At 39.1% G+C, this 20,499-nt stretch overlaps 3 protein-coding genes across 3 annotated transcripts; all 3 read right to left on the minus strand.

Annotated features, from left to right (window-relative positions):
- Positions 1-1,220: 1,220 nt before the first annotated feature.
- Positions 1,221-2,540, minus strand: LOC145223542 (broad substrate specificity ATP-binding cassette transporter ABCG2-like). Its single transcript, XM_080089951.1, has 5 exons — positions 2,280-2,540; positions 2,129-2,188; positions 1,902-2,016; positions 1,636-1,788; positions 1,221-1,382 (listed from the first exon to the last, which is right to left on the minus strand). Exons 1-5 carry the CDS (start codon positions 2,486-2,488, stop codon positions 1,221-1,223), a joined length of 699 nt encoding a protein of 232 aa, XP_079946077.1. The 5' UTR covers positions 2,489-2,540.
- Positions 2,541-4,481: 1,941 nt separating this feature from the next.
- On the minus strand, positions 4,482-8,376 carry LOC145223543 (broad substrate specificity ATP-binding cassette transporter ABCG2-like). Its single transcript, XM_080089952.1, has 15 exons — positions 8,168-8,376; positions 8,017-8,076; positions 7,789-7,915; positions 7,512-7,676; positions 7,119-7,264; positions 6,910-7,061; positions 6,653-6,745; positions 6,446-6,571; positions 6,144-6,373; positions 5,871-5,956; positions 5,386-5,475; positions 5,201-5,325; positions 4,967-5,121; positions 4,811-4,900; positions 4,482-4,634 (listed from the first exon to the last, which is right to left on the minus strand). Exons 1-15 carry the CDS (start codon positions 8,374-8,376, stop codon positions 4,482-4,484), a joined length of 2,007 nt encoding a protein of 668 aa, XP_079946078.1.
- Positions 8,377-11,622: 3,246 nt separating this feature from the next.
- LOC145225250 (uncharacterized) lies at positions 11,623-17,798 on the minus strand. The gene is made up of 5 exons (XM_080091937.1): positions 17,566-17,798; positions 16,103-16,190; positions 15,484-15,662; positions 13,959-14,069; positions 11,623-13,283 (listed from the first exon to the last, which is right to left on the minus strand). Exons 1-5 carry the CDS (start codon positions 17,692-17,694, stop codon positions 11,691-11,693), a joined length of 2,100 nt encoding a protein of 699 aa, XP_079948063.1. The 5' UTR covers positions 17,695-17,798; the 3' UTR covers positions 11,623-11,690.
- Positions 17,799-20,499: the final 2,701 nt, after the last annotated feature.

The raw sequence follows: 20,499 nt of genomic DNA on the forward strand, positions 1-20,499 counted from the left end.
CAGAGTCGTCGACATCGAAGTACAATGCACCGAACACGACACCGACCACGAGACATGTTGCGATCTACACAAAAGAATAACCTTTGTTCCAATTTAACTTCAAAACGAGTTGACAAACTGTCCACCGACATGGTTAACAGCTCTGACAACATTTTAACGTTAATCGAATTAAAAAGACAACTAATGTATCGAATACCTTAAAAATGTAATTTCCAAACAAACTGTTACAGCTCCCTAACCAATTTACTAACGTTTGCGACTGTCTGAGGAGGATTTCGTGCGATGTTCCTGAAAGCTCTCCGTGAAAGTACGCTAAATTGTTGAAAAAAGTTTGTCGCGTATTCGCCGCCGGAATTCCATTCGTTATGCTTTTGGCCGTTTCTGCTTAAAAGTGCTGAAAAACGCAAACTTGGGCTATTGTTATATAATATGTGACATTGCAAACAGACAGATGTACCATTTAAATGACAACCCGTTTCACCTGATCAAGCATGATCTGTCATTGTTAGCCTATTTTTAAAATCACGTCATTTAGAGATCTACTTTTTTGAACCTTCGTTTTGTTCAAGCACAGAAGCAAGTTCGATTTCAGTAAACGACTTTATTTCCGATGTTTGAAATTTTTCGGAAAGTTGCCTTGCCACAGTAGTCGCCTCTTCGTCTGTTATCTCATTATTTCCTGATCAAATTACAGCGATTATTGCGTTGAAACAAAACCAAACAATGCAGATTAAATGAATAAATGAATAAATGATTATACTTTCTTGATTTGTAGAGGCCACGGCAGTTGAATCGCTGTTAATAATGTCAAGGATGAAGTCAGCTGGAGTGTTGTGCTTCTCGTAGGTGTAACCTAAAACGATGTAAAAATGTGCTTTTTAAGGTTTTTTAGAATCTTGTAATCTTAGATTTTTTAAAAGGATAATCTTCGAATCGCATAGTTTTAAAACGTAACGAAGGTAAATTCTTAGCCTATTACTGACCTAAAGTATTTATTATCAGCATTTTTACAGACCTAAGTTTTGAAAATAAGGTAATGATTTTTCGCAGGGTCCGTGGTAAACTAGATGCCCCAGCGAAAGAAGGGTGATGGAATCGAATAAGCGGAAGATGGAATAACGAGGTTGATGGATGGAAAGAATGATTGTACGACCTCGATTGGCTAATCTGGATAAACGATACAATTACTTCAGCTATCGAGCATACCTCCAAAATATGTTTTACCTTTTTAACAACAACACAACAGCGTTTGCTGTGGATGAGTCGAGGCCGCTGGTTGGTTCGTCGAGGAAGAGAACGGATGGAGAAGTGATAAGTTCTATGCCAATCGATGCTCGTTTTTTCTCACCCCCAGATATTCCTCGGATAAACTCGTTGCCGATCTATTGAAGCACATAGTTTACTATATAAGTGAGGCTTTTGCAGAGCAACATATAAGGTCTCATAATATTTCTGTGTTCAAGTAATTTGGCCACAAAAACAACTTTGATCGGGCATAATAATCTCCTTTGGTATATTGCGCTTCAGAGTTGTAATTTGTAAATGGGCATAAATTTTTTTGGCGTCGTACCCCAGATGCAAGTCGATATCTGGCACAAATCCAATATCTTTTGAAAAAACAACAATAAAGCCTACTTGGGTATCGGCGCACTTGGTCAGGCCAAGGTCGTGCAGAATTTCATCGATCCGTTTACTTTTAACGTCGCTAGATATGGAACTAGGCAGGCGAAGGTTGGCCGAAAACCAAAAGTATTCGCGAACAGTCAATGTCCCAAAAAATATATCGTCCTGTATAAATTCAAGTTAGATATAGTATAAAAAGTGTGGCACGAAAAATTGTTATTTGACATTAATTATGTGTATAAGAACGCAAGAGATTAAATTGGAGAGAAATTGTTAACCTGAATAACATATCCACTGAGACGTTTAAAATTCGAAGGCAGAGGTCTCCCATCAACCAAAACCAAGCCAGACAAGCCATTAGGATCTTTTCTTCCAGCAAGTATGTCCAGCAGCCTTAAACATTTTGAAATATTACTTTAGTGTTTGTGTAATTACCCTTCTCATAAAACATGACATTTATTTGTTAATCAACTTGTTGTGTGGCTTGAATAGTTAAACGACTTACGATGATTTTCCACTTCCAGTTGGACCCATGATTGCATTCAGACCTGGCTTCATTATTCCACTGTAACAAACAAGGTTAATACATGTCACTTATAAGTTGCTATATATATGGTTTAAGATAAACTTCCCACAACATTGCTGCTATAGTTTACCTGATGTTGTTTAAAACTGTTTTGGATTTCTTGTGAAAACACCCACTTTTCACATTGACTTTGTAACTGACGTTGTGCAAAGACATGACTGTGTTTGTTGGTCCCGTTGAGCTCTTAACATTTGCTGTAAAGTCAGCAGATATAATTGATATATCATCCTGACTTTCAGTTCTATTAATTGCTGGAGTCACACGATTCAACTTTTTCATGTTTATTAGTCACAAAGATCATTAGTAATACAAAACCTGAACTTTCAACATAGCAATGAGTTCATCTGTTGAAATCTCACGATATTGAAATATATCGGGGGTTTGCATTGTTAACAATAGGAGTGTAATCAAATATCTCTTTCTATTTTGCTTTTACTGCTATATCTGCTTTCCATCTGTTTCTATCTCGCTTATGATTCAAGTTTAACTTGAAATCGCTTGTTGAACAACAAATTTCAATCTATCTCCATGTAACATGTTTAACTCACTTCCGCAAGGTATTTTTTACAGTTTCTTTCTTTTCACGGGGTTCGAACCCTAGACTTTCTCGGAAACAAGCACCGCTCAGTTTTCTATGTCTGTACATGCGTCCAAAGCACCCTTTCTTATCTGTTTTCTCTTTTATGAATTCCGTTGTTACCTTATATAAAAATTGCTTAAGAGAGACATCTCGTGGTTTTAAAGACCCCGGTTTTGATGACACTGATGGGCTGCAACTTGTCGATGTAAATGTGTTTTCGTATTAACATTTCACGAACAAAAAAAAAACTTTTCACGTGGGCAGGAACTTGGCCGAATGGTCTGGCGCGCCTGACCCACATACAGGCATAAAAAACCTTCATCGGGATTCGTCCCCGGGAGTGTCCTGGGTTCGAACCCCGTGAAAAAACTAGAAAAAAAACATCTCACGTAGAATACTATTATGGCGCCTTGTAGAATGTTTGTGCAAAGATACCTTACATATGGTTCGCATTAATGCACGATTATTTTTCAGTGCTTTTAATTTCAAACTGTAATAAATCTTGATTTGTATTTATCCATCTGGTCCACTAAAAGGCTTACTGGAACTACGTTTATCAAAGCTTTTCATAATTTCAAGTAAACCTTTTTCTGCAAACTGTCTGGCAATCATGGGACTTTAACATTATTTACAAAACCCTAAAAAGATTTGTAGGCTTATAAGAATAGTTTGTTAAGCTGTTAATTCCAACACATTAAAGCGACACATATTGCCATTGCAAAAAAAAAACAAATTCACAGGCCTACATGTACTAAAATAATTTACTAATTTGGCGCGCTTCAGACAGCACATTGGGAACTGTTTAGTAAACACAACGATCACATCACAAACAAAATCTTGTTTTGTAAAGCCGTACAAACTTTTATTGAATGCACTGCAAAATAACATACACTATATTTAAAGCATGTGCCTTTATGGTTCATTTTACAATGTGCAGCTATTAATCGACAACTCATTTCAAATTGAATTTGGTTTTGTTTGACAGGAAGTTCTAACTGAAAAATATCGTGTGAGAAGACCGACTGAATGTATCACAGGAAGGTATGAAAGTGGTGTTCATTCAATTTATGGCGGATTTTCCATTGAGCTTGTAAATTTTTCAATATGGGCCTACCTACAAAATTGTTGCTTGCAATAGGATCTGAAAATTCAAGATGCAGCATCGTCGCTCACTTCAATGGAATAGTATATATTTTTGATTTTTGTAATCCGAAGACGGAATCAGTTGTATTTGTATTTCTAAATACATACATATTGGCGAAACAAACTATATATCTAAGTGTACACTTTACTGCGGACAAGTTGAATATAGGTGAGCCCATACATTTCAACTGTAATGCAACTGAGAGCGACAACGTTAACCCACACATCCCAGTCAGTGAAAGTCGCGTCATTGTAGTCGAGATTTTGAAGAAGAATCTCTTCTCCGGGTATTAAGAAACTGTTGGATACAAGAAACAAAAAAATTACTTTCAGATCAATAAGTGTAATAAAAAATAAGTAAAATCTTATGTTATTACTCATCTAATCTTGTTTATGGTAAGGTGATATTCACTACACAGGTATACATAAAACACTGCACATGGGTTTAAATTTCTTCATAAACATATCTTCTTCCAACTTATGTTTTTTACTTCAATGTCGATGTACGTGGTCGCTGCATGTAATATAATATCTAGTTTGCTTTATGTGTCAATCATCTTTACCAGGTGGTTGAATGTTGGTTGGTGACAGAAAACCCGGGAAACGAAACAGCTGACGTAATCGCACTGATGTTTGTTGGTAATGGGGCATCATAGGGCAAAGTTGAAAGGTTTGAAACCGAAACTCATTCACACTTAACCCCTGCAAGGAAAAAAAACAGAAGGTATTTTGCAAAGATATTTTAGGGCCATTTTCCAGTTTAATTACAATGAAAATAAACGAATCCTGGTATTATGCATACATCGATATTGACACAACAATGATTTTGCATGGTAGGTACTTTTTCAAATGATGGCAAAAGTAGAAACATTACTTACTGAAAGTGCATATTGGGACATGCTGAGGTATTTCAACCACGCCAACCAAGAAAGAATAGTTCTCGTGTTTAAAATGAGGCCGGCAAAACACTGAAAATAATGGTTATATTTATTCACATTTACATTATGTATGTAGAGGCAATAAAACTGACTTACCACAGACATTGTGTAAAAAAAGAACATGTAGATACGAGCGATGATAATTGATTGGAACGTTATGGAGAAGAACAAGGCCACTGACACGGAGGAATAACCGATAAGCAAGAGAAATAAAACGTAAATCAGAAAAGATCGTGGGTCAGACTTTAGACCTAAACATAAAAAGAGTTTAGACCTAAACAAAAACTGGATTTGAAAACTATAGTGCCACCAATCGAAAAAATGCATCACCTGTCATCCAATAAGTAATGACAGCTAACATAATAGTTCCAATTGTTCGCATCATAATGATATCAGCCATTATTTTTGCAAGAAAATACGAGATGATTGGATAGTAACCAGATACGTAGTCGTGACTGGAAAGTAAAACATAGTTTTGAAAACAACTACTTGGTCACAAAACTTGGATAACTTACATGAAAATTTGTTTCTCTTCTACAAAAACATCAATAGAGGGGTAGGAAAAAAGAAGTACCATGGTAGAGACGAGGAAAAGTATTCCAAACCTGAATATATATACATCATCAATGACAAATTTAACGACAAATCTTAATGCCAGCAAGTTGCGGCGGAAGAAAAAGGGTATGAAACCAAAGCAAAAAAATCAAATAAATTTGGACAGAAGATATATTTGAACAAATAGAAGCAAGATTTAGCAAGCGGTGTTGATCCAATTTTAATCACGTGGGGCAACTTAGTGAGTTTAAACAAATTTCGGGAAATTTATGATTTGTCTTGGACTCTTAGCGAACGTAACATTGGTATTTTATAGAAAAGGTAATTAAGATAGTGAGGTGCCAGTTTTTAATTTTTACTTCAAACTACAAAAGACCCGACATTTTAACAGATTTTTTTTTGTATGGCTATAAATGTGGATGAAAGGAAAATTGACCTGACCCACCTGTTCTGACTTCCAGACGTGGCAGAGTCGTCGACATCGAAGTACAATGCACCGAACACGACACCGACCACGAGACATGTTGCGATCTACACAAAAGAATAACCTTTGTTCCAATTTAACTTCAAAACGAGTTGACAAACTGTCCACCGACATGGTTAACAGCTCTGACAACATTTTAACGTTAATCGAATTAAAAAGACAACTAATGTATCGAATACCTTAAAAATGTAATTTCCAAACAAACTGTTACAGCTCCCTAACCAATTTACTAACGTTTGCGACTGTCTGAGGAGGATTTCGTGCGATGTTCCTGAAAGCTCTCCGTGAAAGTACGCTAAATTGTTGAAAAAAGTTTGTCGCGTATTCGCCGCCGGAATTCCATTCGTTATGCTTTTGGCCGTTTCTGCTTAAAAGTGCTGAAAAACGCAAACTTGGGCTATTGTTATATAATATGTGACATTGCAAACAGACAGATGTACCATTTAAATGACAACCCGTTTCACCTGATCAAGCATGATCTGTCATTGTTAGCCTATTTTTAAAATCACGTCATTTAGAGATCTACTTTTTTGAACCTTCGTTTTGTTCAAGCACAGAAGCAAGTTCGATTTCAGTAAACGACTTTATTTCCGATGTTTGAAATTTTTCGGAAAGTTGCCTTGCCACAGTAGTCGCCTCTTCGTCTGTTATCTCATTATTTCCTGATCAAATTACAGCGATTATTGCGTTGAAACAAAACCAAACAATGCAGATTAAATGAATAAATGAATAAATGATTATACTTTCTTGATTTGTAGAGGCCACGGCAATTGAATCGCTGTTAATAATGTCAAGGATGAAGTCAGCTGGAGTGTTGTGCTTCTCGTAGGTGTAACCTAAAACGATGTAAAAATGTGCTTTTTAAGGTTTTTTAGAAACTTGTAATCTTAGATTTTTTTTAAAAGGATAATCTTCGAATCGCCTAGTTTTAAAACGTAACGAAGGTAAATTCTTAGCCTATTACTGACCTAAAGTATTTATTATCAGCATTTTTACAGACCTAAGTTTTGAAAATAAGGTAATGATTTTTCGCAGGGTCCGTGGTAAACTAGATGTCCTAGCGAAAGAAGGGTGATGGAGTCGAATAAGCGAAAGATGGAATAACGAGGTTGATGGATGGAAAGAATGATTGTACGACCTCGATTGGCCAATCTGGATAAACGATACAATTACTTCAGCTATCGAGCATACCTCCAAAATATGTTTTACCTTTTTAACAACAACACAACAGCGTTTGCTGTGGATGCGTCGAGGCCGCTGGTTGGTTCGTCGAGGAAGAGAACGGATGGGGATGTGATAAGTTCCATGCCAATCGATGCTCGTTTCTTTTCTCCACCAGATATGCCTCGGATAAACTCGTTGCCGATTTATTGTATGTAGTCTACCATTACCTGTGGCTTTTGCAGAGCAACATCTCATAATGGTCTCATAATATTTCTTTGTTCAAGTCATTTGGCCAGAAAAACAACTTTGATCGGGCATAATAATTTCCTTTTGGTATATTGCATTTCAGAGTCGTAAACGGGCCTAAAATTGGCGCCATATCCCAAGATACAAGCCGATATCTGGCACAAATCCCATAGTTTTTCAAAAAACAACAACAACAAAACCTACTTGGGTATCGGCGCACTTGGTCAGGCCAAGGTCGTGCAGAATTTCATCGATCCGTTTACTTTTAACGTCGCTAGATACAGAACTAGGCAGGCGAAGGTTGGCCGAAAACCAAAAATATTCGCGAACAGTCAATGTCCCAAAAAATATATCGTCCTGTATAAATTCATGTGAGATATATTATAAATCTGTGACTTTAATAGTTGTTATGTGACATTAATTGTGTGTATAAGAACGCAAGAGATTAAATTGGAGAGAAATTATTAACCTGAATAACACATCCACTGAGACGTTTAAAATTCGAAGGCAGAGGTCTTCCATCAACCAAAACTAATCCAGACAAGCCAATAGGATCTTTTCTTCCAGCAAGTATGTCCAACAGCCTAAAAATATCACTTACATATTAAGGCTCTTCATCAACACCTTTTTTGTTCAAATATCTATAATTAGCTATTTTTAAACTTTCACTGTATTATTTTAAATATAAACCACGTACGATGATTTTCCACTTCCAGTTGGACCCATGATTGCATTCAGACCAGGCTTCATTATTCCACTGTAACAAACAAGGTTAATACATGTCACTTATAAGTTGCTATATATATGGTTTAAGGTAAACTTCCCACAACATTGCTGCTATAGTTTACCTGATGTTGTTTAAAACTGTTTTGGATTTCTTGTGAAAACACCCACTTTTCACATTGACATTGTAACTGACGTTGTGCAAAGACATGACCGTGTTTGTTGGTCCGGTTGAGCTCTTAACATTTTCTGTGAAGTCAGCGGATATGATTGATATATCATCCTGACTCTCAGTCCTATTAATTGCTGGAGTCACACGATTCAAGTTTTTCATGTTTATTAGTCACAAAGATATTTCAAACTTTCGTCCAACTGCATCTATATCAACATAACAAAAAGTTAAGCGGCATGGTTTCCGCTACAGGTCATCAAATGGCTTTCAACTGAAACTCATCTTAACTTGATGATTCCACAGGTAAGTTGCCACCTGTCCTACAACCTACGTCAGTACAATAAGCCTACCGACTTTACTGTTCTCAAATTACATTTTCTTTAAATACAACACCTGGTTTGTAACGACATCTGATGACTGAAAAATGATGTACATCAGTCAAGCTCGATTATACAAACTAGTACGCATCCGTCAAACTCTTATTTTTAATAAGCTATTGCCAGGGTTGCCATGACGTCCGTTCGTCTATCATATTTGTCCTATATTTTGATAAAGGGCGTCTAAAAATGTGAATGTGAAACATTTTTATTTCATGTCCCCCTTATTGGGTTATCAATTATAAGCTTACAGGTGATTGCAGAACGGAATATATGTGGGGAAAAATAATAAACAACACTGTTCTACATCGTTACCAACACAACCGATGCCGTTTTTTTCTTCTTAACACCATCTTAACAAGTGAATGTATTTAATCTTTACCGTCTCCTGGCTAGCCTAATTAAGCCAAATCAACAACAAAACATTTAGCCTTAGATGTCGTATCAAATATGATCTAAATTGAAAAACAAAAACAAAACCACGTTATTTACAGAAAAACAAATAGTTTATTTGCTACCTTTCTTCCAAATGCTATACAGTTTATACACAATTATTTCGTCATACAATAGCGCCCTTTAAATGAGCATTGTGTCTTTTTTTAGTTACCACAGAACGTGCCACTTCGAGCTACACAGGAAACAACGTTGTTTCGGAAATCCGAACAATAATGACAAATATTAAAGGCTTAAAACAAGGGCTCCGCAAGTATAATGTGACTCGACATTTCTGGGAGATAGAAGCATACGCCGGGTGTTGGAAAGAAGTTTTACTTTAATACGTGTCACGTCATGTTAACACTGGTGTATTCTTCTATGAAATGCTTTGTGCACGAAACGCTAGCGTCACAATGTAAACATTTTGATATGTTATTTATTTACCGCTACACCAGAAAGGGTTGTGGTTTTCAAAATTAAAATTAGTCCTTAAAATCTTACCCTCACATAACTACGGTGTAGCTGCAGCGCGTTTTGGTATCATCCACCAATTGTGCCCTTTACTGTTTTGCGATTAATAACGTCTTAATGTTGCGCAGCTATTTCCGGCTTGGTGATTGTTTTAGTGCTACTGTGTTGCTATTTTTTCTTTCACCAAGCGAAATAAACTCAACTCAACTCAACCATGACTGTACTGTCACAAAAAAATTATGTTTTCCGCGTGGTGTCGGTCTGGCGCGCCTGACCCATATACAGACATAAAAAACCCTGATCGGGATTCGTCCCCGGGAGGTTCCTGGGTTCGAACCCCGTGAAAAAAAAAAAAAAAATTACTTTTTAGTTACCCCGATATCCGATGCTTGTCACAAATAATGCATTATAGATCTTTTTTCGAAATAAATTTGTGTAAAACTTCTCGAGCCACAAGTAACATAGTAATATTAAGTTGCCTATAGGTTCAGTTAAACTGGGCATTGTTCCGAGACAAAGTTTATCTATAGCCCTACTAGGTTCAACCGTGGGTCGCAATTTCGAAAACTACTTGGTGGTCTGAACTTTCTAATGTGCCATTTCATAATTGGTCACAAGTGGGTCATTGGCATCCAAACTCCACATTTTAACACGAGCCCATTTTTTAAAACACTTATAAATAGTTTATGGCCGGATGGTGCGATTATAACAGTCAGAATTCCATGCCATGACCTGTTACGGGTTTTAGTTGCGCGAACAATAGATGCAGTCCTCAAATTGCTGCTTTTTTAGACTGTCAGAAACGAAACACCGCACTGCCCATTTTTTCCAACCTTTTGCGCCATTTTTGTCACGAGACAAACTTTATTTTGAGAGGTTGTAGCGAGAAACGCTCATTACATTTCTCTAACAATCAACGAACCGTTGAGTCGCAAAAGATCAAATTTAACGTAATTTTAAACAACGCTACCTCAGAATAATTTATCTGATGTTGATTTAATTTTAAGAAATTAAATGTAAGAGTCTTATAATTCGGTTTTTACTGTAGCTCGCCAAAAGTAAAAGATAATATTTAGTATAAGTATACTTAAACGATTTTAACGACCACTTAAAAAAAATTGGATATTTTTCACACATTTCTTTTTTTAATTCTAGTTAAATACGAAATTGATCATTATCATTTCATGTCAGAGTGAAATTTGCTGCAATATCCACTTATAATGGTGCAATATGCCTTTTCCCTGAAACCAACGCTATGAAAAAAGGCCGGAAGATAAAATCTACAGTAGCTTAACGTAGAATGGAATATTTCTTAGATGAGCAACGTGTCCAACCATGCAAGTCCGAGACGATTACATCACATGATCGGCGCGTGGAAGCCCTACTTAACTATAGACCAGCGGTTCCCAAACTTTTTCATATTTTTTTCAAAACGGTCCATATGCCATTATTTTGAGGGCTCGCGGTCCTTGAGCCTAAATATGTATTTCATAAAAACGACTGTTGATTTCAGGATTTTAGCTAGTTATGCAAAATTGCGCATAAAAGTCATCCAAACACAGCTTGTGACATCACAGACAAGACAAATGCACTACAATTGTGCGCGAACAATTACATTTTTGTTAGTTGTCATTCAATAAAGGCTATTGTTAAGCAATGAAGACAGTTGATTCTCAATTCTACTTTGATTTAAACTTATTTAGTGGCACAAACTGACGCCAAATAAGATTATAGAATTACTTCAACCGCTTCGCGGTCCCCCCAAAATGGCCTCACGGACCCCTAAAGGACCGCGGACCCCAGTTTGGGAACCGCTGCTATAGACCGACCAGTTTATAATTACCTTGGAAAAATTTTCTGCAAAGGTCGGTAAAAAAATAAATGATATCCCGCATAAGTATTCAGGTTTAAAACTATTGAGTGAAGCTATCAAAATGTATACATAAATGTATACGAAGACCATAGTCTTTTAACCTACTTTCTACATTTACCTCTTTACTGTTATGTAGATAGTACGGGGGGCTTAATATTTAATTTAATAAAACAAAAAACGTTTTCACAACCTAAAGCACCTGACAGACTGGATATTAAACCAGTCTAGACAGTCTATTAAAAGCAAGGAGTGTGTCGGTGTTAACGTTTATTACGAGTTCGACGAAGCACAAAAAAACGAAACACGTCAAGGAAAAACTATTAACACTCTGCTTGTTCCTCGAGGCTTACGTAAGAAGATGCGTTCGAAGAAAAAACTGTTACAAAACTCTCGTTGCACAAAACGTACTCGTCCTCTTCGTCTTCACTGCCACAAAAGGAAGTTTCCTGTACAGACAAGCTTACTTTACTGCACAAGCGCTGACGGTTGATATCGGATAAAGATTTGGTATTTGTGTGATAGGAATCCGAGAAAGCGTCGTTGGGTAAGCGGACAAGTCGGCGTTGTTTGAAGTTGCCGCGTTTGGTGCAGTGTTTTGGGCACGGATTGTTGTTGTTGTTGTTGTTCACAATGCTTTCAGCTGCAGTCGACGTGCTTTCGTGCATGTCTTTACAGAGGTCTTGGTCTTCAGGTGGGCATTCCACTGTAATTTCAGCCACAGCTGGTGCTGCGGGAGAGCTTTCCTCCCCTTGGTGCGTAACCGAGGGAGCCTTTTCACTAACTGACATCTTTTTTAGTGAAAGAAGTACCTCGTATACATTATCCGGTTCCTCGTTGGCACAATTATTAGGTGGAAACGAAAGGGAAGCTTTCACCGGTGGCCGTTTCTTATCCTTGACCCCACCGTCGCTCACAGTTGAGTTTCCTCGCTCCTTGCGCTTTCGTGACAGAACTCGAGCTATCCTCTTAAACGATTGCTTTCGCGGGGCCTTTATACTGCCTTGTGCGGTCGCACTGGTCCGTGCAATGGTGTTGTGATGCGCCACTGCGCTGGCCGCAACGCCACCGAAGCTGATAGACCTCATGGGCGGCGTCTTCGCACGAGAGCGTATTTCACATTCGTCATCGAAATTGTCCAATGAGGTGCTTGCCTCCTCGGATGCGTTGCTTTCCACTGATCGACGAAGAAAGATCTGCGAATCGGATTCGTAAAAACCGATGCGCTGCTGGCTGCTGCTGCAACTGCTGCCGCTTGTGCTTTGATCTTCATTGGAAGAGAACTCCGCAGCTTGTTTCGAGATTACTTCCTCGGAACGGCGAATAGTAGAAGTCGGCTTTGAGTTGCTCTGATTGAATCCCAGCGTGTCGCCAAAGTTAAAGCTTCGTCTGTAACGTTTCATGCTTGAGCGTCCGCTACCCGAAAGCATTGACTTGCGGCGAAACACACCGAAATCTTTTAAAGTAGATGTAGATGTCGCTGTGTCGAGTGATGTGCCCAAAAGCCGTGGACTTGGGATAGCACTGTGGCTACTCCCGCCGCTGCCGTAGCCAATATCAATTGAAGAAGAAGATGTAGAACTAGGAGATACCTCGGGAACTTTCAGATCAATTGTCACTGGAAGTGGTGGAGCTTGCTGCTGTGGCCTTCGCATCTGCACCCGCCGTGACAAGGTTCGACAGACACTAACAACGCGACTGTAGGCGGTTAGCTTTGCTGCGGTCGCCATCTTGTTATTCGTCTCCGTCGGTGCTTGAGTTTTTTCACTGGCGTTTAAATTCGCAGGACAGGTGGCGTGTTTGCTCATGCGCGACGAATACACGATCCCTTCAGGCTTTTCAGGACATGGATTGACGCAATGAGGTGTGATGCAGGCGATCGGGCAACCAACGCTAAACGACGATCTTGGAAAAATCTGAAAAGTGAAAGACCTTGTTAATATGTTTGCCGAACAACAAGATATCAAGGGTAAAATATGTGCTATTGTGAAACCATGCGGATGAGAATTTATTTGGTAAGCATTTTTACGTAAGTTTCCCAAAAATCCCCTCAAAAAATCAGATGTTGTTGGGAAGAACGAAGTCACTGGATCCATCGTAAATTGATTTTCGTGATTCAAAGTGCGTCACGCGGAAACAAACAAACGATTCACGCAAAGTATATGCGTTTACATGGTTTGAACCGGACAGGGACAAATGGCGCACAAATGCATGATCCCTGGGGAGTAAATGAGCGAAACACACCTGGCTCTGCCAAAAATCCACTTGCATTCCACTAACAAACCAAAACAAGGTGGCAGACAGCTGCTCTGTGACAAACCGAAATCGATTTCTGTTGGGGTCTGTGTTTTATTTCGATTGTGCAAAGAATTTAAATCAGGGGGTGTGGCAGGAAGCCAGGCTCTGAATAGTTTACACGCTGGTGACCAGATAGATAGAATTTCACGAATAAAACGCACAACACGGAGTTTGAAAACTTTGACTAACTTTTACAAAGTTTGTTTCCGGATCTTTACACAATGTGTCTTCGTTATGCGTCCAAAAGGAAACGTTGCACCGCAAACATTTGGTTAACTTTAACTCCAACTCACCTTGTACCAACCATGCGTGACCTCGCCTTCGCATGCTTGACTGAATAACTTGTCGACTGCCACATGAACAAGTCCAACAAAGGCCCGGTTTCTCCCGCGATAGATACAGAGCTGTAATTGAATAACGCTTGGTAATTCTCCTGCTGTGTATTTTTAAACAGGTAACGGAGAGTGAAATAAACATATTGTGACGTCGATCCTGGATTGATCTTCCCATTGTTTTGCCACGCTTCGTGTGGACGTAAGTGACATGTTTTTAACCCAACTGGATGCTTGGGCGCACGCTAGACAACTGTTAAATTTGAATCCAGTAAATTTGTTTCAAAACAAAAGGCTCCTTGGTTTAATCAAATATTGTTCGAAAAAGCTTTTGTGACTTTGTATTTCGTCGAACTCTCGATTATTTAATTCTTGCTTTTTTGCGACGCGATTTAAAGTGTAAAACCATGAAAGGGTTTGTTGAGTATCTCTTATTGTCTTTTGTTGGAATTAATGCAACGCGAAGTAATTTAACATTGCTTACAGAACAACCGAACGTTTTGTAACCCTGTTCCGCAGAGAAAAAGACCCGCGGACCGAGAATTCTTTATGTAACGCAAACAAGGGGAGAAATGTATTTTCGCACACGTGATCGCAGCAGCGTTCACTAGCCCTAATTGCTCGTTAATTCGACAAATAGCTACGACATGGCAGCTGGCTGGTTTTAACAAGATGTGTGATGTGCAAAACATGTTACATAACCATTACTTTACCGAAACTAAAAATTACAATTTTTGTACATTTCTCGAAAATAAAAATCACGTTTTTTAAGCAGCTTTGCCGAAGCTAAAACTTTAAGAGAAAGGCTCGGTAACTTTGAGAATCGAACGAACTCGTATTGACGTCACAAATCCAAAAAGTCAGGTGGCAACGGTTGCCCCTGGCGGCACACTGCCTGGGATGAAATTTTGCGTCGTAATATAACTTGCGTGAAATGCGTCGACGATTTGAACCAACGTTACTTTCTCGTTAGTTTAGACTTACGCGCCAGTGCGATGAATTCATGTTGCTCGTTGCTTAATAGCTTAGTGACGCGAAGTGTTCTATAATTAGTCCACAAGTGCGCATTTAGCTGCGAAATAAAAGTTCTCCAGGTAACAGACTATCGCGAATTTATAGTCCTAAACCGTGTTTTTGCAAATAATTACTTGGTGCGTTTGTTGGATATACGTATAAATATTGTGGTTTAAATTTGATTCAGCGCTTTTCTTTTGCCTTTCATACCCAGGTTTCAGACAACATATGTTAAGGCATCAAACAAGACTGCGTTTTAGCAAATGTTGTTGATGGCTCATCACAATTATGTATCATACATGTTGGTGACATTTGGACCAGACAATGATTCAGCAATTAAATTGAAGTACCTAATCTTGAATATTGCACAACACACCTGTTAGGTTTGTGAGTAGGCCTTAACATTATTTCTTGGACCGCAAAAACGAGCTGGCAACGCTTTAATTCACTACAGCTTCACAAGTTTTCTTACCTGCATGATTTCGCGAAATTGGCCGGATTTGAATCCTTGTTCACCAAAAGCAAGTCTTTCCATCACTGACTTGTCAAAGACATGTTCAAGTTCTGGGTCCTTGTCAGTGAATGTCCCGGTGCTTGGTTTACCCTCAAGTACATGATTTCGGATAGAGTAGAATGTCCGAATCGTCGTACCTGTGGTGAAATATATGTAAATTAGTTGTCACGGGATTTTCGTAAGGCGGTGTGTTCAATTACGGGCGGTTAATCATGCGGCGTTATGAAACAGGATCGAGCATGTGGCACAAGCAGCAGATTAATTGTCCCTGCTGAGTGCTGACGATAAAAAACTTCGTCCAAAGGCGGTTTTGCTACAAGTGGTTTCATGAGAAATGATGTGACAAAAATCGAATCATATAAAAAACTTATCTTACGATTTGTTTTAAACTGTTCTTGTTGCAAATATGGAAAAAGAAATTACCGAGCAAGCTCGGAAAAAACCCATTGCCCTAAAAGCAGTGCGTTATTTTAGACCAGGGGCAAAAACGGTACGCGGGGTTAGATGGAAAATCCCCCAGATAGGCTTGACGAAATAGTTTCCGAAACTAAAACCGCAATATAAGTTAGGAACTTACGCAATGTCTCTGTGTCCCGTGTTGCCAGTTGCTCCCGAAACGCATGGACACGCAAGACCAATCGCCGAGCTTGGGTCTCAAAGCTAACCTGAAGAGAATAAACATTAATTGTGAACAAAATCGGCAGCCTTTCGAGAACAACGACAGCCATCAGGCAATTACGAACAAGATCAATGTTTAATTATTATCAAGTCAATTGTTGCGGGACCTTGGCCAGGCACAAACGTAACTGTTTTGGTGTTTTTTGTCGGTGATCGTGGCAGCGGATCGATAGGGTGAGAGCGAGTTCGTTGATTTGCTTTGACTGCGATTCGTTTGTTTTTTTGCATGGTCGTGGATCCGACGTGTTCAAGTATTTCGCCTGCCCTCTCGAAATACTTCGCGCCACTTCATACTCGAGGCAAAAACCATAAAGTCTGCACGTGTGGTGCCTGCTTGCATCGGCAATTTCGAGTTTGTTTATCATCCTGTGCATCGCAAAGCAACATTCACGATAATCAACAAAATTTTCAGCTCTTCCGGCAGTTTTTTATTCTACTGTGCCAACGTTTTTCCTTGGGGTGAAGGAATTCACGATAATGTCCAAAAACCTTGGGGTGAAATTTTGTAGCTTTTGCCAAATAAAACGTTTGAAAATCGAAACTTAAGAATTGCGTCGGGTTTCAGATCTTTTTGAGGCCGATAATTTTCGGCAAAATTGACCTTAAATGCAGCATTTGCTTTATAATTGCAACGTGCAGTTCAATTATTTTTCAATTGCAATGTTCATTACCGCAGATCGATTCCTCGATAGTGAAGGTATACTTGCAAAATTAAAACAGAAAAACCCCTAACCCAGCAGTTCTCCCTCATTTCCGAACAGTTTAAAACTCTGCTTATGGTTGAAGTGCAATAGTTCGTCTGTACTAGTCGCCTTTGTCAGTACCCTTATAAATATTTCATTAGCTTGGCATCGATTTCCAAACGTGATGGGATTGCATTTATCCGGTCTGGCGCATGAACAGACTTGTCACCGCGCTGCCAATGCTGCCAAACATTGTATTTGCTCTGCAATGCCCGAAAGCGAGGAAAAAGCTCTTGATGCTTTCCTCGGCAGTGTTACAGACGCTGCACCAATATGGGGTTAAACCAATAATTAGCCATTCCGCATCGATTACAGGTGTCAACGAGAAATGGCGTTTCGCATTTGATAGTTTTTGTTTGCTGTGCTCCCCTCCTGGGATTATCCACCGTTTCTCAATGTTAAATTATGAATATCCCAATGGCTATGTATATTATGGACAGATTTGACTTAAATGATCGATTAACATTTATCGCATTTGCGGTTGATGTAGATAATTTTTCAAAACCACGTGGGTGATTGCGCAACACCAAGTTACTTACCAAAATGTACATCATACGTTGACATAAACTAACGATTAGTATATACAACAACCCTGTATCTTGTGTTCGACAATATTTACCTTCAGGTATCCTTGGGGTAAAATCACCAAAGATTGACGATCCACCACTTGAGCCGGGCCCAGCGGTTCCACGAACTTGAGCATCGACGAATCCAGCACGAGTTCCTTGTCGACATATCCCATCACCATCGAAACGTTTTTTCGCAATGTATAGCTAAACAACGTTATACCTTATACCATATGCTTTCAGAGCCAAATACGCTCAACTGCTCTCTGCGAAAAACCATTCTTATTTAAACATAAACCGGTTAAAATTCTTATTTAAACATAAACCGGTTATAAAACAACAAAAAGTGATAATAAAGAATAAGATTTTTTTGCGCTCAACAATATTTCAACGTCTAGTTTTTGAATAACATATTTTCATTAAATTGGGAAATAGTCATATACCGGACCAAAGTTTAGCGTTTGTCACAAATGAGTTCGCTCGTCTCAGGTATAACAATGATCGGAACTGTTGTGCACATTCCTGTTGAGCAAAAACCTTGAAAACCGCAAAACAGCGAAGCAGAGAAGCGCTGACTTCTCGCTTTGCCCGCCCACTCAAGTCCAGACACCAACACATCGCAACAAAGGCCGTTTTCTTTTCTGACGCCAACTTCAATGGTTCTGCGCTGTTTTATACCTCCAAGCAGCCGATGCTTTCGTACGACGCTCGCCTTTTTTGTTATGCTGGGCGCTTTTGTTGTGTATGCAACGGCAAATTAAAATTTGTCAGAAACCTGGGCGCTTATGGGAAGCAATTGCCGTTGGTGCCTACGGTCAAAGCGACCATCACTAATTGGAGTATCCTACGCTTGCTGTGCACCTGGTCATTTTATCATTCTTCATAAGTGCCTGGCTTCGTAGAATAACAACCGTTCAATCATGTTGTTCTTGAAGATTGTGGCACGCAAGAACATGGTTTGGTTGTACTGGGTTTACCAGTACACTGTATGTCTTTACCGAACATCGGGAAGTGTTTTGTTGTTGACTAATTTATGTTAAATAATTAGCATGTTATTTTTAAACAAACCACAATAATAACTGGGGCATTATCCTAAAGTAAATATAGATATGATCTGGCCTAGATACAAAATCCAAACGTTTTTATTTTACCAGGTCATTTTACTGCTTTATTAAGACATGCCCAAGCACTGAAGGATGTTAAAAGTCACATTGGTCGGGGGGTTGTTGTATTTTCAAAAGCTCACCTCAATCTGAATGAAAACAGCTGTAACCCTAAACATGATTTTATCATAAATCATAGGTTGAACCAAAACGAGAACGATTGCTTTACACCAATACGACAAAACTTTAGCAAACGATTTGATAAGCCTCTATCGTAGCGGTATATTTTTAAGGATTGTCCTACACAGCACCGACCTCTTCATCTATGTATGCCCTTGCACTGTATTTACAACAGTACAACAGTACAGTATTTAGAACCGTTTGCTGCGCAACTAACCGTAAAACCGGTTGTTATGTTTGGATATTTAGTTCCGTGTTGGATATCACGAAAAGCCGAAATTCACTCTCACTGAGGTGTATCTTAGCAATGATATGTCACGAGAAAACCGTTTGAAACCAGGGGAAACTAAATGACAAACTAACGTGCAAGCTTCTATGCTTAATATATTTTTGTGTATTAGTGATAGAATTGTTGGGCTCCACCTCCTGAAAGGTGCTATGCGGTACCCAAGTTAAGAAACACTGCTGTTTACATCAGCTATACGCTATAGCGTGTTTAAGATTTTGTGTAATGTGCTTTATTAGTGTTAAACATTTGTGACGAGCTAAACAATAAGTTAACTGGGGCATGTTGGGAATACAAGAGGGTTTATTTAGAGATGGTTTGGAAATAATTGGTGGCTGCTGTGCACACACACAAAAAAAACTGACTTGTTGCATTTGAATAACCTATTATTTATCGCGCGTGCAACGATTCAACGCAAATGAGCGGTATATCACGTGTTTTGCGCTAAAAACGTCGAAGTCAAATACCTTGCTGACGTAAACCATTCCTGTCATCCAAAAATATAACAAAAATAAGGTATGCCGCACAATCACCATTTTTGTGAGCCGCTCGTTCCAAACTCAATTGCCAAATGGATCGACTGCCTATCAAACCAAGTCGTTATCAGAACTAACTTACCGATATCGGACAGTGGTGTCACACACAATCTAACGACGTTGTGGATTACAGTTACGCATTGACGCAGGTCGCCACACAGCACGCAACAGTAACCTTTAAGAGTCCAAAATGAGTTACGCCCACATTCTCAGCCACTTACGGATTAATCTCAAAAATATCGCGGACAAACGGTTCCAGCTCCTGCATAAAATGTCTCAAGTGTTACCCAATGTACACTTGTCTAATTGTTGTCAACCGAAGTAACGGCTGCCTGTCTGTCAGTAAACATTCGGAACTAAATTAGAGAAATATGCTTGGCCTATGCCACCTCGGTGCACGATGTATTATGAAATTCTATTGTGCTTTCGATTTTGGCTCCCGACTTACTCGCTGACGTAACAATGCTATTCGCGTCAAACCGACCGTGACAAAACAACATGATTTTTGGGAAAACTTGTTTTGGCAGGTTTAGACATACGCGCAGGGCAGCTATGAAATCGAAGCCAGAGACTCGGCTAAATATACACAGAGGTTTGGTTGGAATTGTTATAATCTGGTGTGAAAGTACGTGAAAATGCAAGTTTGCACGCTTGTCTGCATATGAAATAACCAGTGGTTATTAACCACACAGTTATACGTGAAACTCTATCGTAGGCCTACTGTAACCGAACGCAAAAACCGTATGATAGGTAACGCATTTGGTCGCGTACAGTTGAACTGGTTCTACGTTGAAGGCATATTCTACTTATGACGCAGATTTTTTTCCTAGGGCATGCACTAAAGCAGGTAAATAAGTATTGCAACGACGCAGAAACAGCAAC

Source organism: Phallusia mammillata, chromosome 4, assembly GCF_965637545.1.
Source record: "Phallusia mammillata chromosome 4, kaPhaMamm4.hap1.1, whole genome shotgun sequence".
Lineage (NCBI taxonomy): Eukaryota > Metazoa > Chordata > Ascidiacea > Phlebobranchia > Ascidiidae > Phallusia > Phallusia mammillata.